General features: G+C 44.7%; 5 protein-coding genes across 5 annotated transcripts; 3 read left to right on the top strand and 2 right to left on the bottom strand.

The window, feature by feature from the left end:
- Window positions 1-4,611: 4,611 nt before the first annotated feature.
- On the bottom strand, window positions 4,612-5,805 carry N7481_000207 (uncharacterized protein; the record flags this gene model as incomplete). Its single annotated transcript, XM_057259426.1, has 1 exon — window positions 4,612-5,805. One exon carries the CDS (start codon window positions 5,803-5,805, stop codon window positions 4,612-4,614), a length of 1,194 nt encoding a protein of 397 aa, XP_057127258.1.
- A 1,529-nt stretch (window positions 5,806-7,334) lies between these two features.
- N7481_000206 (GTPase domain-containing protein) lies at window positions 7,335-8,797 on the top strand (the record flags this gene model as incomplete). Its single annotated transcript, XM_057259425.1, has 3 exons — window positions 7,335-7,444; window positions 7,499-7,608; window positions 7,662-8,797. 3 exons carry the CDS (start codon window positions 7,335-7,337, stop codon window positions 8,795-8,797), a joined length of 1,356 nt encoding a protein of 451 aa, XP_057127257.1.
- A 2,415-nt stretch (window positions 8,798-11,212) lies between these two features.
- Window positions 11,213-11,638, top strand: N7481_000205 (Ankyrin repeat protein; the record flags this gene model as incomplete). The annotated part of the gene is made up of 2 exons (XM_057259424.1): window positions 11,213-11,243; window positions 11,463-11,638. 2 exons carry the CDS (start codon window positions 11,213-11,215, stop codon window positions 11,636-11,638), a joined length of 207 nt encoding a protein of 68 aa, XP_057127256.1.
- Window positions 11,639-12,419: 781 nt separating this feature from the next.
- N7481_000204 (uncharacterized protein) lies at window positions 12,420-14,498 on the top strand (the record flags this gene model as incomplete). Its single annotated transcript, XM_057259423.1, has 1 exon — window positions 12,420-14,498. One exon carries the CDS (start codon window positions 12,420-12,422, stop codon window positions 14,496-14,498), a length of 2,079 nt encoding a protein of 692 aa, XP_057127255.1.
- Window positions 14,499-16,016: 1,518 nt separating this feature from the next.
- N7481_000203 (intradiol ring-cleavage dioxygenase) lies at window positions 16,017-16,970 on the bottom strand (the record flags this gene model as incomplete). Its single annotated transcript, XM_057259422.1, has 1 exon — window positions 16,017-16,970. The coding sequence occupies one exon, from the start codon at window positions 16,968-16,970 to the stop codon at window positions 16,017-16,019; it is 954 nt and encodes a 317-aa protein (XP_057127254.1).
- Between the last annotated feature and the right edge of the window lie 278 nt (window positions 16,971-17,248).

The following is a 17,248-nucleotide window of genomic DNA, read 5'->3' as shown; positions in this document are numbered from 1 at the left end:
CGCCTGCAGCCCTCGCGGCGCTGTAGTCTTCTGTCAAGGAGACCTACATAATTTATTATCCCAGCAACCGGGGTATTTTAACACTCACCGCTAGGTGGGGTGCGCGCAGTATTGTAATATGAGTGCGGCACTGCTATAATAGTCACCTTAGGCGGCATACGTTGATGCCTTACAAGTAAGGTTGACCAACCCCCAGGGGGGGTGGGTCAACCGGTGGTCAATGGAGTTCACACATGTCGTCCCAGCACGTCTCGATCACTGTGCTGGTCCTCATGGACCCAACCCCCTAATTATGCGGTCAGCGAAGTCAATGCACGAAGGGCTCAATCCGCCAATACCAGCTGAACACGCATTCCCGGCAAGTATCAGCCTACTCTCCCAAGCTGCGGCGTCTGGTATGACATGTCACGTGCTGAACAACCATAAGAAGACGAGATTCAGTTGTCGGGGATAAATTAAATCCCCTACTCCCTTTTCAAAACTGTGGCAATTTTCCAAGAAATCCACGTTTTTGGCCTCTGATTATGGAGGCACCTGTCGAAATTCATGAAAAGTTGGGAACCGAACGTATGTATACACTTATAGGTGCATCCGATTCTTGCGACTAAGAAAACCTCAAACCTGGTAGCATGTGTGATCTTAGAGTGGATTCAATTGATCGAAAGTAGGTGTCTCATTTTTTTTCTTTTCCCTTTACCAACGATGGCCCATCACGTGGTTGACTTTTTTCTTCTAGAGAACTTTGCTGCGTTGAGAGGGGCTCCTTGTCAAGTTCGTATTGAACTAGCGAACGATGACGTATACGAGGATGGGAAATTGAGAGAACGACTATTTTGGCGGGTCTCTGCATTCGAAGTCACGAGCAGCCACAACATGAAAATTTATTCTTTCGAAGATTCGGAGCGCGAAGCCCTGAAATATGTGCTTCAAAAAGTGTTCCTACAAAGTTGTTTGGAAGAGGCCCCTTGGAAAGTTTTAAGAGGAAGCTCGCAGATCGGTGGAGAAGAGCAGCCCACTAAGAGGGAGGAGCGATCTTGAAATTATTTGAGTTCTTCTCAAACATATCCCAACGCATTGTGAAGACACCACGAAGTTTTTGTTCCAAGTCACGTTCGGTGATCGATCAGAAGTTCGAAACTTATAAGAAGTATAGGCGTCCTTAATTTTACATTCCGACCCTATAATATATTTCTATAATTCTCGTTAATCGCAATCGTATGATTCCAACAAAATAGGAGAATTGCAAGAAAATGGACACTGTGGTCGACATCCCAGCACGGATAGGAGATGTAGACATATATCTCTGCCAGCAATGGGACGGGCTGGGGCTAGGTCACGAGCGATATTCATACGAAGTCTAATAACACCACCTCCGGACCACATAAATAGTCGACAGGTGGTGGACGAAGATGCCCTTCGTTCTTTTTTCTCTTTACTTACTACTCTTTTAATTCTCTCCAATATGAGTCCAAGTGGAAACGATTTTGATGCTTGAAGAATTAAAAGACACTCGTGCATATGCTCGTAGTAATTCAGGTTGTAGTTTGGTGGGCAATGCACCATCTAGTCCGTATATCTGGGCGCGCTGCAAAGCCCGATGCCCACTTTGCCAGGCGAAGGCCACGTCCGGGTTTGCCTGGGCACCCTTGTCATCAAAGCGGTTGAAAACGTGCGACTTCCTTGAACGTGCTTCTCCGCCACCGCAACGGATATCTGCCTGTACCAGCGCGGATGAACCCGATGGTGCCATACTTTACTGGTAGCCGTTGTGAGCAGCTGATGAAATCGACTCGTTGGCCAGCGCTGCTTGAACAACAGAGACTGAAATAAGAAGTTCTTCTCTGAGTGGGTGCTGAGGTAGGAAGCTCCTTGTTCCCAACAGAGTAGCTCTGCAAACAACTGGATATATACTAGGTATAGAAAGAGAATGTGTCCTGCACAAGCGGGCAGAAATCGGGCAACAATAAACTCGCGGCCCGTCGACCGTTTGCTCTTACTGTGTCGGGTAAGGTACATAACTTGGCCTTGGTAGACATATGGACACTTATATGTGGTATTTCATTTGCAAAATTTTGTGCGATTTCTGCTCTTCTTTGTGAATCCACCATATATCGATCACTTGGTTGAAGCTGAGCAAGATACTCAGATGTAGCAGTTTTATAGGGAGCTCCTCTATCTGTCGATTGTATCTGTAAGATCTTACTATTGGAGAACCCTAAAAAGGTTGCTACCTCTGCCAATTTAGAGACCCTTTCGGAAACAAAGCCCCGCCTGTCTGTTATATCATTTCCGCAATTTTTGTATGGCGAGAGTTTGGTCAAATTTGGAAAGTCACGTATAACTACTAGAAATAACTACTGGTAGCCGAGCTTTGGACATAGATTATAGCTTCCTGCATGGTTTGTAAATTCACAGTCCCTGATCTAGAACTTACAGGTCCCTGGAGTTTGATTAACACCAGAAAAGCTTCTCATAAACTTATCAGCTATTAAACGTTTAGAGGTTGGCAGTACTTGCTTCAGGGCAAGAGTGTATACCTCAAAAAAGAAAAATCTCTTGTGAAAGTATGTAATAATAGAATCCTCTTATCTATCTGGAGTATCTTCTCTAGAATAGTTATACGAGTCTCTTCTCTTAGTAAATTAGGAAATATCTGACACTGCTATATCATATCTTTAATTATCTCTTTATTATACAAAGAAATAAAGGGTATATGTGTTTTAAGTAGAAAGATAGTTTGTGGATCAAGGAAAGACCCAGGATATCTACTTATTATTGTCTCCTATTTGTCGTGAATAGTGCTAAGATACTATATTATCTCCTATATTAACTTGTTAGTTAGTACAATAGAATAACCTAAAGCTATAGTGATAACCTCTTAATATCTTATCGATAATTATCGACCCAAATATAAAATTTTCAAAAACTTCCACAAGTCTTTAAACTTAAGTAGTCTGTCGAACTCTCTCTGTACATACTTGTAGTCTTTTTTCCAGCTGATTTATCTCTTACTGTACAGTTTTACTAAGTCTTCTATACCACTTGATTTTAGTATTAATATCCCTAAGCTACGGGTATATATGGATATTTTGATATATATCCCTATCATAAAATAGTTAAGTGTTTGGGTGCTCTTTATAGAGAGCTACTTAATATAACTATGGTAGGTCTAGTAAATAAGTATATATAGCAGTCAAGGACTAGGAAATTACCCACTTTTAGTATAAAAGTCTACTATCTACTATTTATCTAAATAACAGAGAAATCTCTTAGTAGTAAGTACATAATACTTCCCTTAAAGGATAGTAAGCTTATTATTATCTGGAAGGTCTAAGACTTGATTACTCGTTAAAATATTATTGCTTAAACTACAAGAAAAACCATCATCGACAAGAACCTTGATATAATTATCAGGGTTAAACCGGATATAGCTTTCCGACTGGAATTTTTGTACTAGAGCCTGAATATACTCTTCTCTTGTAGTCTGAGCACTGGTAGTAGTAATATTCAGGTTACTTAGCCTGATCTTTGCTCTTCCTAATCTGCGTGAGGACCACTAGTCTAAGCTAGATATAGTGGAAATAGAATGTTTGGAGACTGGGAATGTTTGGAGACTAGGAATATTAAGAATCCTTAAAATTAAAAGTTAATAATATTAATAATATGAGAATATTTGTGGATATTAATATTATAACATAGAAAAGTTTTACCTTGCTTAATATTTTGAGATAAGAATATTGTTCACGGGAGAAAGTTTTTGGCTGAGAATTCTAGGGGTATATACTTTTAACCTAAACTTAATTTTATCAGAATAGAATATTTATATATTATATTTTTCAGTAAGACATAAAATTATAATTCTATAATATTCAGAAGCAAAAAAGTTATACCTATCAGAATATTCTCTCTACTGAATATTCCGTTAGTAGAATATTCACTAGCGTGGGGCGCTCGTCGGCGTCTCGCTTGATCGTCAGCGGTTCACTGATAAAAGGCGCAAAATCAAGACACATATTGGAGAAGAAGCTTTTTAAACTCAACTAATATCCCCAAAGCTCAACTCATCAACAACTCGAAATAGCTTTGAAAATATTTTCCAAAATCGCAAGAAACGCCGGTTTAATCGGTGTGTACATCACGGTTGTCCGCCATTCCCGGGGCCGCACCCGGATTATCCACTCGATCTGGCTATCGGATCACGTAAGCTCTCTTCCCCGTCTCGAGAGTGTGTCTAACGTATTTGCAGTACGAAATCCTACCCACCCAGGAGGAATTTGAGGAAGAATGCAAGCACCTTGACAAGAATGCAAGCCCGCTAAGTTGGCGATATAGGGATTTTAATTATTGGGCCTATGAGCTATTTCTACTCTACTGTCAAATTGAGACAGAAATTTACCGTTCAAAGCCCAAACATGATTCAAATAATGGAACTAGACCTATTTGGGGTTTAAAACCATGTCATTGGGGGTAGAAATAACTGCTCCATCGCCAAAAGCCTCTACATTCGCATAATTTGAACATTGAGCACTATACAATAGCCTACTTGAGATCCGAGATTCAACTAGTATCTCATGTAAGATGGCTGAAGTTGATAATAAACATTCTCTTCATTCATTCGACCCTTGGATACATACCGTTCAAAAGCTGCTTGCATAAGAAATTAGCCACCGACCGACCTTCTAGTTTCTGAGTGGTAGACTCTAGTCCTCTCAGAGCAGCTATTCTCGCAGAGTCGTAATTGTCGACTGGGATAATTATATCTCGCAGTCTGCATGCTTCATAAAAAGCTGCTCTAGCGTTTTGAAAATCGCCTCGTTTTTCGTAGGCATCACCAAGCAAAAAGTAGCTGAGGGAGGAGTCGAGGTTCAGCTGCCGCCACTGATGGTATTCAAATTCATACCCTAGGCGATCAACACGAATGGATAGAGTCTGAGCCAAATTGAACATTTCTTCGTGTCTCTGCTCATAGCCAAAGCTTCGAATTGCGGTGTGCCATATGCTGAAGACCTCGTGATTTTCCTCTCCAAGATCACCATCAACACGGGCGAGATCAAGCTTAACGAGCTCGAGAGGCTTCCCGCGGAATATTTCATAGAATTCTCCTGCATCAGCTCTTGGGAAACTAGCTTGATTGTAGGAGAAATGATCTTTTAGTTGAGTCCGATCATTCTTTGAAAACCATAAATAGCGACAGTAAGAGTCGTATGCAAGATAAAGATGCCTGGTTGAGTCCAGAGGTAAGTGAGCATCCTCAAGAGCTTCAAACATAATATTGCGAGGGTCGTTGGGGAGGAGATTGCTTGCTGCTAATGACTTCAAGCCTCTCCTCATATCATGCATTACTTCAACTTGTTCGCCTCGTTGAAGCAATAACAGTATCGCTAAAATATCGGAGAACTGGCGATGGTGATAGGAACAGACAATTGGCAGGTGAAGCGATGACGCGCTTTGTATTAAGGCTCGTCCTCTTTCGGCCTTGTTAGAATTGATTTGTCTCAAAGCATCGACAGTCTGATTGTGCAATTTGCTGAGCTGGGCAAGTGAAGCTCTTAGTTCTGGGGTTCTAGCATACAGTCCACGTTCATCTGGTTTCCATATGCCAGCGTCGAAGCAAAAGTCAAAGTGCACTCGGGTGTAAAATAGGAGTCGCTGAAAGCCCTTAAAGACATTTGGGTCGCTCAAAATGGTGAATCCGAAGGGCAAAAAGACAAATTGAATGGCCCTACGGAAATCGGTGCTCCTCTTTCGGAACTCCTTTTTTTCTCCTGTAGTGTCGCTCAATCTCTCGATTATCCAAAAGAACATCGCTAGCAAATATTAAGCAACTCCAAGATTCGAGCGAGGCCCCGATCATAGTCTTAATGGAAACAACTTCCAACTCATTCAGATTCTTGAAGTTTCTCTCATTCTCCAGAAGTTTTTTCCATTGGCTGGCCCTAGTAATTTTGTCAGACATGAATGAAATTTATTTTCTATGTCGCGGTTTCCTACGTGAGAATGGCGCCGCAGCTTGGCAAATTATGCTCTACCTTCAACCTGAGCTGAGATATTTCAAAGTCCTCAATAAGATAGAGAGAGATGAGTTCATCACGAGGACATATTTGGAAGTCAATAGCTTGAGCACGAGTCATCGTTTCAGAAAAATCTAAACACTTTAAGGTCACCGAGTTCGAAGAATGCTGAAATCAAGTTCGACACGGCCCGGCGAAAAGTAGCCTTTTGAGATTTAATGCAGCCAGTCTGTGCGGAGGGATACACGTGTCTTTGCATAGCCGGTTACAGGGTAAATGTCTCTTATCGCCCAGCGACAACACATAGGTTCATGAGAACACGTAAAATGCCTGGCCAATCGATTGGATCCGTTTTGGCGTGCATTGGCGCTGCATTTGTAATTTTACAAGAATCAAACAGTTGAGTGCTCATACTAACAGGCGCAGTAATAGGGAGAAGTATGGGCTGGGTATCTGTAATACGAAACGAGAATTGTGATCTCAACTGCAGGGGCTCCGATATACTGGCCAGACAATGTATGCAAGACCGTGATCGTCTTACCAATCAAGGCTCTAGACACGAAGCGCCTTGCAACTTTCTGAGACCAAGAAGTTGCATGAGGATTGGTTTGCCCCGGAAATTTGACAACTGGCACCACTGACAAGACATGGCCACTTGGGCTACCCCGCCCAGATACTCCAGCCAGATTGTTGGAGCAGCTGTGGGCCCAAGTAGCATACACGAATGAGATAGCAAAGAGTCTTAATTGTGAACGTCTCCGTTACCATACGATTTTGTATGGTAGCTCGGACAATCTATCTACCGAATATTACAATCACGTTACTAAATACAACATATGACATAACAAAGCTCCACATATTCCGACACAGATCCATGTGACTCAGCCTCCTGAGGCAGGTTCATTCCATGACCCAATGGAATTCTCGCCAAGGCCACGACGTCGGGCTAATGAAACTTTTGTTCGCTACCATGCAAAGACTTTACTGTTCGGGGCTAGCACTATGTGCAACTTGCGCATGGATGGTCCGTAACGATGTAGAGTTGTCTCGCCTTCTACGTGGAGAGCTACTGAAGCATAGGAGCCCTTTAACATATTTTCTGTTTACGGAAAATTTCCTTCGAGTAACCGCGTGGCTTAATTAGACATGAATCTGGGAACTGATCTATAAAAGGGTCATGATGTTTCCAACGACCTCATCCGCAACATATCTCTTATCCCATTGGGACCTTGGAATTGAAATTCATCACTACTCCGGGCATCAAACGGTTTTTTTCTTTTTTCTTTTCTTTTTACTTTGATGAACATCAGACAAGTTTCCAGAATGCAGAACCGGGAAGCACCAAACGACTGGCCCGAGGGATCCCAAGCCACAGACCGCCAAGCACTCGTGAAGCGAATGACCAAAAAATTGCTTCGCTTTGCGCTTGAAAGGTCAGTAGCATATCATGAATCTCGTCAGTTGATAATTTACTGAAATATAAACAGAACTGGGACGAAAATGATCCTCGTACTCGGGCATCTACGATCAGGGAAATCTAGTCTTTTCGAGTCCCTTACCAATTCAACAGGACATTCATCTGATGGGATTGACTCAGGTGGGCTAATATGTTTCGAAATATGATTAAATGCTAAGTATAATTTCTTCAAGTCACGAAGGAATGGCAGATTGGGAAGGCTGTCATCGGGGGCAGTCTCTATTTATTTGTGGATACTCCAGGTTTGGATGACCCCCAGATTTCCAATGCTGCTATCCTGCAAGAGATTGCAAGACTACTTCGTATGACGAGGGACTCTGTCATGTACGCAGGTATATTGTATGTGCACCCGGTCAATGCGCCTTTTTCGGAGGAGATCAAACAAGCCCTTCTTTTTTTGGACGCTTTTTGTGGTCGTGATTACGTACCATCCATTACGTTCGTCACTACAATGTGGGACCTCCAAAATCCCAAGGGTGTTATCAGAAGTAACGCCTTGGTGGAAAGCTTGCGGAGAACCAAATGGGCACTCTTCATGGATAGAGGCGCCAAATTATATCACCATGGGAGGCGATACGAAAATGGAGAACCAACGCTGGAAGTTTTTGACCTTGAGACTGAGGGAGCAGCTCGACAAAAGACCGCAAGGGAAAGGATTGCCCATTTGTATCCTTCCGATCAAGTGTATGCGCCGCCATTGATTGTCCAAGAGCTACATGCGAACACTGCGCTTGAGAAAACCACGGCTGGAAAATTTCTCGACATGCAATCCTCGGAGCTCGTCAAGATGGGGCCTGGTAGAAACAATGAGTTTTTGCCGGAGGAGGGGGTGGATTGGTTGGGGTCTCTCTTGGGATTATTGAAAATACCAATGGATATTGTTGGAACTTCTGCTATGTCTCTCTGGAATTTCATAGAGTCGCTCAGGTCTCGCATATCATCCGTCATGAATCCCACAAGTATCGGGGTCTCTATTCACCATCTGGATTCGCAGTGCATTGAAGCATTGGTTTCGTTGCCTGGTGGCCTAAGAGTTATTGTGGGATACGGCGAGACTGGACTGTATTGGAGACCTTGGTCAGCGAGCGATGAAAACCTAGCCGGATTTGCCGTCGTTGATGATGACTTTGAGGTATTTACCGCAGGGCCAGAATTCGTTGAGGAGGACTCTCATGATCCCGAGTACGCTGCCTTTGGCCAAATATTTGATTCGGTACTATCTGCCATGCATGATGACCCCTTTCAAGAGCCAGAGTCACAAATTCAAGAATCCACGTGGGGTTTCTGGGACAAGTGTGCTGTGATGTGACTAGGTAGTAATCAACGATCTACATGATGGTCCAGATTTAGTGGCTTTTACTGGATGACAATCCCTGCCAATGACTGTTTGTTTCAACACTATTTGTCTGTTTATTTGGGTTTCCGTTACTCTTAATTTAAGAACTGATATCTATAACAGTCATTATATTATGGACTCCAATTTTCTTACAGCTATTATGGCGATTTGTTCCAACTGACTTGTTTCGTTATGACTGGCAGTCCTGCAGGACAAAGTAGACAATAAGACATGGTGACGCTATAATTGTTTACCCTCAAATACTAATGACGTAGCCAAACGTTGGTTTTGTCGGGTTCCAAAGACTTGGTGCTTCACTTTTGTCTTTTGCCACCAATGCGCATCTGATATTGCTCTTGTTGGAGATATTACGACATATAATCAGTCCTCAGTAGTAGATCGTCCGTTTTTAACACTTCCAGATCATTAAAGCTGCATCAGAATTCATTTTGTCGTAGGTTAAAAAAGCAAAAAAGAAACTTACAGCAGGAACATTTTGCTTTGACTAGTGAGAGGGGAGAGAAAGAGGAGAAGGCTACAACCATCATGCGACCCACCTCTTCCAAACATGCGTATGGTGTGGACTGCCACAGTATACAGGAATCCTCTGTAAAGAAGTGAAAGGGTGCAACATTACTTGTGTCAGGGTCTGGTGGAGATAGATCTTCATTGACCTTCCTGCCGAACAACGAGCTCTTTGCTCGTCTGTTCTATCATCCCCGTGCGCGAGGGAGACTTTTTAGGTGTTTTTCTGGTATGATTCGTTTCTCGGAAACCTGGAGTCCCACACACGGTATCCGCGGCCCTGTCGACAATCTGTGGCCAGACTACTCACAAGTCACTGGCACGCTGAACTAAATGCTCGTGTCGGAACCAGGTGGGTCCGCAAACGTTCACATTAAGTGGAAATTAGTCCACGATGATGTTGGCAAATAGAGCTGCACCGCATGGAGAGTTACGGTGAAAGTTACTAAGCCCATAATGCCGCTTGACCCTCTCGTTCGTGTTGCTGCTCAGCAAGAGCAGTTTATGTTACATTCATCTTCTAGGAATGCAAAGAGGGGCTTTCTCGAACCTTGCGAAGCTGACTGAAAATGCAGCGAATATATTCGATGCTATTTAGAATTGAGCATCGCAATACTCAGACAACGCGCGTCTCCAACGTAGCGCTGCTCGTCTAAGATTCTGCCGGGGCTGGGGAAATTTGGGATTAGAGAACCCGCACCTTAGCTCAATGGACAGACCAAAACTCAAGAAATATAAGAAGCTTCCAGATGAATATCGTTCTAGACAGCCCGGTTCTACATAACTGAGTGCTCATGGCTTAAGGTCCAAATTTGGATCCAGGTTTATTGTATACGGTATCTTCATCGATCCTCTGGCGAGACAATTCTGGCGAGACAGTCTCCGCATACCATTACAATCGGGTAGATATTGTTCGGCTTTATGTAAATCGCGAGCGGCTATTGGACGTCTAACAAAGAATGTTGGTTGCAAATACGTCACGTAGAATCAGATCCATTTCTGTTTATAAAGACAGTCATCAGCTTCACCTACTTAAGAGAGGACCATCTCTGTTGGATATATCTTTCAAAACTCTCGAACCGGACTTGAAATGTGGAAATTGCGTTGCCATTTTCCAACTCGTTGCCCACAGAGTCCTCCAGTTGGGGAGACTTGACTGGCTCTTTTCTCGGTCGATGTAAGGGCATATATTTCCCTCTATATCCGAAAAGGCGTAAGAAGACATATCCCAGATACTGCACTAGCAAATATGAAAGGGAGATGTATTTAAAACAATCTTCAAATTATGACCAAATAAGGTATTAATATAGGACTGGTGTTGCGGATTATAGGAGCGTTCTAAATATATACATCTTGGCGAACGAAATCTCTTATTCACGAAAAGCCTTTAATGCATGACAAGACATTTTCCGCAGCTCCCTCCAGCCAACTTCTTGTAGTTAAGATTTTACTTCATCCTTTTTCTATTCCGTGCTTGGGGAAGCTCTTCGCGCCGAAGGTGAGCGGTTACTAAGCCCTGATGATTGGTGAAGGAAAACGTGGTAAGTGGTGGATCCACATGCGATAGAAGATCACCGCGGTATGTCCCGCCCGTAGTATGTGGGTTACCGCCAATCTGCCGCCCTGCTTTGGCGCCGTGGAGGTCACCTGTTATTCAGCCTAGGAATCTGCCTCCTGCCCACCATCTGAGAGGCAGACAATGTCTTGGCCACAGCCTCATGTTTCGTGACCCGACCAAAGCCTGTTTTGTCAGTAATCGACCTGGCTCGCTTTCTGCCCAAGACTGCTGTTCTAGCATAACCACCTGCAGGCCCACAACAACGCTGAGCATCGTAGGAGGCTTGGCGTTGACCACTCCCAATCATGTCGTCCAGCCAGCAAGAGGGGTTTGCACGTAAGCGCTCACTGTCCACAGCCTCTCTCTACCTGAGTTTTTTATAGGCGAGAACCTGGTGTTGTGGCCTAACCCCCACCTTGTGCTTTTCCAGTTTGCTTCCCTAATCTACAGCTAGATACTCCTGTATAACAATTGACACAGTTGCGCCCTTTCGACTGACGGTGATAAACAATATTCTGCAGTTAGGTGTCTCCTTCATCTAACCTCATTCGGCAGCCTCGCATGCTCCCCTCTGCACCATGGCATCCCTAAAAGTCCTTGACAGCCCCGAATCCTATACGATCGCCTGGATCGCTGCTCTTCCCATCGAGCGGGCCGCCGCAGAAGGTCAGCTAGAATGCAGTTTAACTTGGCAACGGAAGTCCTTATCCCAATCAAACCAGGAAATGTGAAGGAAGACGAGGGGATCTTTGCGATGATCCGGGATCTAGAATTCATATTCTATCTATGAGTGTTAGAGATAGAACGCAACAGGCCGATCCAGCGCTTACAGGTAAAGGGAGGGGGCGAGTTCGAAAGGCAGTGAGGAGAACGACTACACTGTTAACTATTCGTCTATTGCTGACAGAATCTTCACTGCGTCTTTTGATATAAGGTAGCCAATACCGGGCTAGAAAGTGGGGATGGCAACATGATCCTCCCGCCAGCATTAGACTGGAGCAGGGCAGTGTATGTATGTGGCAGGGGGTTTGACGTGATGATAATAAAAAGCATGGCAGGTTTAGCCGAGTGGCCACGTCATCCGTGCAGGGGTCTTCAGGGCGTTCAAGTGAAGGCCTGAACAGCCTGAAGAGTAAAGCGGCAAGGGCACTTGCCCGACGAATCAAAAAGAAATGGGTGAACACGGACATACAACAGCAGGGATTCGCATGTGGTCACCCACCATACTACTAACCTGCCGGCGTGTGGCTTAAGTACGGCTGAGCGGACGGGAAGCCCTGTTCTCCACACCCTATGGTCGTATGTATTGGACATCCGCTGATAAAGGAATGTATTGCTGGATTTTCTCTAATTTTTACTGGAAAACGTGATCTATTATTTATCTTGGTGGTGCTTCGGCCCCCAAAGCATGCTCTTCCCACAAACTCTACCTCTCACCAAAATGACTCATTATTCAACTTGAAATTCAGGCTTATGATTGATGGCCATCTATGATCTTATTTCCTCGTCAATATGAGCCTATCTAGATTACCAGATGAAATCTTCATAGCGATCGCAGAATTTGTGAGCTCGCTGAAAGATATCAACGCCTTGGCTCAAACCAATCGGTGTTGTTACAAAGCGCTAACCCGACATCTCTATCTCTCTTATGCTACGGAGGACAGTATACTCAGATGGGCTGCGGCACGCGGGCGCATAGGAACTGTTCAAATTCTTTTCGAGTTGGGCGCATTTGATGGCTTGCATGCTGTGACGACTAGTTTCCAAGAGCCCTTGAAAATTGCAGCACGCAATGGACATCCTGAGATTATTACGTGTCTCGGCGAACACGCAGACAAATTTTGTGAAAACATGCAACCGTATTACCAGAATGCATTTGGCGAAGCGATCGAAGCAGGCCAAATCGATTCAGTAAAGGTTCTTGTGGATCACGGGGTGGACGTGAATGGCGTATGCGCCGATGGCGACAAAGCAATCCACGCCGCGGCTCTCAGCAATGGCGGAGAAATAATCAAATTTCTGGTTACCAACTGCCGTGCTGATATTTATAACCTTGACCGAGACGGTACCTCCGCGTTGCATATTGCTTCTGCATATGGGAAATTGGGTGCTGTAAACGCACTTCTGGACTGTGAATTCGATCCCAACTTCATTGACGACAATGGCGAAGCGCCCATTCATGTTCTAGGCAAAGGTTGGAGGGGTCCCGGACGTCTCTACTCGACTCGGTCGGAAGATTGTAAAAAGGTCACCAGTACTTTGCTTAAACGTGGTGCAGACCCTTATCGGCGGGATCGGTACGGGTTTATGCCATTATGGATTGCCGCTTCTCTAGGTAAAGACATCGATGTGGAGTCGTTATTGAAACACGGGGTCGATCCCAATGGTCTGGATGCGAATTGTAATTCGCCAAAACCTATACCACTTGAAGAGTTTCAAAAGATGATAAACGAAAGTCGATATCATGATAGCAGAGATCCTCCGGATGGATTCACCCACCGGGTTTGCTGTACACCACTATGCATTGCTGCATTCCTGGGTGCTATTCAAGTCTTGAATTTATTGCTAAAGCATGGAGCAAATCCAAGCTTTATGGATCCATGCGGTGATTTGCCGCTCCACCTGGCCGTGATGCGAAAGAGCGAGTCTATGGTTAGTATGCTTATCAGCCGGGGTGCCTCTGTGCATACCAGGGATCGCCATGGTTGGGCTCCACTTCAATGGGCTTTGAAATTTGGCGGGCACGATTTGGTGGGGCTTCTATTGGATGAGGGCGCCAGCATTGACTGTATCGACTCTAATGGTATCGATCCAATTTTTCGAGTGCTGGAGTATGGTCACGAAACAAGAAATCTTCCGCTGCTTCCACCGGAAATCATCAATACCGGAGACTGGCGCATTATATTATCTCAGGGGGAATGGCCTCACGACGGCTGTTATTGTTGCATGGGGGGAGAGCAGGAGCCTCACACCTGTCAACGCGTGGTGGGCTGGTTCCTCGAGAGAGGATCTAGGGTGGATTCCAAAGACGCGCTTGGTCGTACTATGCTACACCAAGCAGCATTCCAGAATTGTGAAGGGACAGTCAGACTTCTACTTGATAAAGGGGCCGATCCGATGTCCAAAGATCAATTTGGCCAAATCCCCCTTCACATGACATGCAGTGATAGCTTTGATCAATCAATGGGTGTTTTCGAGATGCTACTTGATGCTGGCTCTGATCCTAACTTAAAAGACGACAGCGGTTATACCACTCTGCATATCGCGGCAATAAGCATGTATGCCACCGGAGTCCGTCTTCTCAGACTGAGTGGTCTGGCTGATTTCACCGCAACGGATAACAACGGCAACACCCCATTGCATCTAGCAGTAGATGTTGAACTTGGAATGACTGATCCAAAGACCATCATGGAGGTACTTAAAGCTGATCTTGATTTGAGCTTGCGCAACAATGATGGTCTCACTGCATGGGACTTGGCCACTAGTGACACTGATCATGAACATAAGGAGTGGATCGTCGATGCTTTATCTTGCGAGCTCCCTGGGGATGACTCTGAAAGCGAGTCCTCAGATAGCTCAGAAAATGATTAAAATCAAAGGGGAACATAACTACGGGTCACGACCAACATCTTTCCAAGGTTATGAATGGCATACTACTAATCTCTAAAATTCACTCATGGAGATCATTAAAAGCGGTCAATAGTAGGCCCCACCCAAATCTAAAGGTGCCAGAACCTTACCTCCGGGTCCCTGCCGCGATTCCTGGCACCTGGCATTCAAGAAATCATAATGACATATCTTTTTTTCACCCGAAAACGCTTGTGTTTTCCTGGCCTCGCCTTGTTCGTCCGCCTTTTTTCAGCACTCCTCTCCCAAGACTGCCAAACGGCTTCTCCTGGCTCCTCGAGTAATCTTACTTGAACTTGCAATAATATGGGGAATCGCCTTGGTGCTTCCTTCTGGAGACGGGCAAGAGCATGCACCGCATTGCTCAAATATCGAGCCACGGGCCATAAGGCTCTGATGGACAGGCCCTTAATGGAAAATACCACTCTGGGCAACCCTATACCAGTGAGGAATTCGGTGTCTATTCTTGATCTTCCCACAGAACTACTAGACATAATTCTCTATCATCTTTCAACTTACTCACAGGCTTATCTAGCTTTGAGTTGCAGAAAGTTTTATCTAAAGCACCGGGATGTTTGCAGGAGCCCTGAACTTTCGCTCCCACATTATGTCGCAAACCCGTCCAGGGCTTTGGAGACCCAAAAAGAGTTCCTAATCAACCTAGAGACACCGACCCGGAAATACTGTGCTGCGTGTTTTAAGCTGCATCCACTTCGGGAATTCCATAATCTTGAAAATGGTCTATATCATCGATATTGCAAATGGCCAGGGGAATTTGCTATCTGTCCATGCCAAGGCCTTACATCAAAATGCTGGATAGAAGCGTATCTCGCATTGCCACGAACGCGAGCGTTTGACCCATAGTTGGGCAATGTCCGGGGAATTCTCAGTCTTTTTCTCTCGACTAAATAAGTAACCTACGCTCCTCAGTCCACTATTTGGCGTGTATGGATACGTCTCAGTTATACTATGGGACTATTTGATGATCTGTTCATGGATTCGGATGATCCCCATTCTAGAGGTTTTGCTTGCCGACTTCATGCGTCGCGAATACTATATCTTTTGGCCTATTATTCGCTATCTTTCACGGCCAACTAAGATTTCTCAAGGAGAAACCTTCGTCACTATGAGAACAAACTATTCCGTTCATCAATATTTCCTGATGTGTGTAGCTCTGAGTTAGCTTACAAAGCTATGAATATTTGTTTTGTCAATGCTGCTTATTTATGAATTCTTCCATCTGAAGCCAGTGAAGGTTCAAAAAACACAAACAGCATGCAGATCTACCCCGATCGGCGAGGATGGAAGCAAAAATGTGGATGCTTGACTCGTACAATCATATCTGGATTTACGGAATACTTGATCACTTTGAATCATACATTCTATAAGTTTGTTGGGAATATTATTACAAATGTTGGTTCAGAGGCGATAACTCCTTTTTATCTTGCCTCAAGCAAATCTCTGCGAAAGCGCATTGTAGCCTTAGACCTTCTTCATGCCATTCGCACGGTATTCCTGAGCAAGATCGTTGGTGTTGGCCACAGCTTGGGCACCACTGGTCAATGAGACAGTGGGAGGATAACCCTGGACATTGACTTGAGTACCAGTGGTAGCGATAGCGGCAGCACTCTTGTTGACAACAATGGTGATATATCCAATAAGACCATCAGCAAGTGTCTCACCTAGAAGTTCCGTGGAAATCATAGCAGAGTATCCGTCAGTCATAGCGCTCTTGTACACTGAATCTTCGGAGTTCAGAGTTCTGTTCAGAGTTGACAAGAGGGCGTGGTAGGGAGCCAACTTGTACACAGAGTTGATCAATTCTTCGGGGAAAAAGAGCTGACCAATGTGCTGAATAGCGGTAACAGAGTAGCTAGTGTCATCACCGGTCACATTGTGCTGCACAGTCGCATGAATGTGGGTGGTTCGATTATCGTAATAACCGGGGAAGATAGTGAGGAACTCAGCAATTCCGGCCTCGTTAGTCTTGGAAATTCCTCGCAAGAAGGTCTCGTCATGGGTGGTTCCATCCTCCCTGGTGCTCCATCCATCCAGAACAGACACGGTATCCGGATTAATTCCGGTGTAACCAGAGTAGGTGCCAGTGGCATTGCAAGCCTCGAAACTATTAGCCGCCGGTACTAGCGTAATCCGGAAAGAAAGACTTGAAGAGCTACATACCCAGATGGTAAGCCAAGCATCCGGCAGAGGCTCACAGGTCTCAAAATCAATCAAACCGAGATTGAGGTACAGGTTGACACCATCTTGGCCCTCTCGCACATCCTGGCGATGAAGCTCTCCGTCGACATCGTAAGGGCCGAAGATGGTATCGGGGGCCAGCAGGCAGGTCTTGTTTTGTAGGCCTCCATACATGTACAGACTTGACGAAGAGGCGCTGGACTTACGCTTGTCCAAGAGGCTTCGGCCGTCAATCATCAGGAAATGCTTGGAACGCTCGACTAATCGGGATTGTGAAGTTTTCCAGGTACCTTTCGGAGTGCAGGATACCAGTAGCATGGATTTTCAACTCCTAATCCGTTATATCTATCGTAGTTCCCTTCCAATAGATGACCTTCGGTCGTAATAGTATTCTAAGGTCAATATTGCAAGTCTAAATTCGCTTTGGATTGCATTTTCATATATTGTAAATAATGAGCCACGAATTAACAAGCATTGATATGCGCGTGAATTCATGTTCTACTTTAATCGGAGTT

The sequence above is a fragment of the Penicillium waksmanii genome (genome assembly GCF_028829765.1).
Source record: "Penicillium waksmanii strain IBT 27052 chromosome Unknown utg000001l:1.0-4852451.0:1.0-4856178.0, whole genome shotgun sequence".
NCBI classification, from domain to species: Eukaryota; Fungi; Ascomycota; class Eurotiomycetes; order Eurotiales; family Aspergillaceae; genus Penicillium; species Penicillium waksmanii.
Note: the sequence above shows the minus strand (reverse complement) of the source record. Positions and strands in the feature narration are given on the sequence as shown.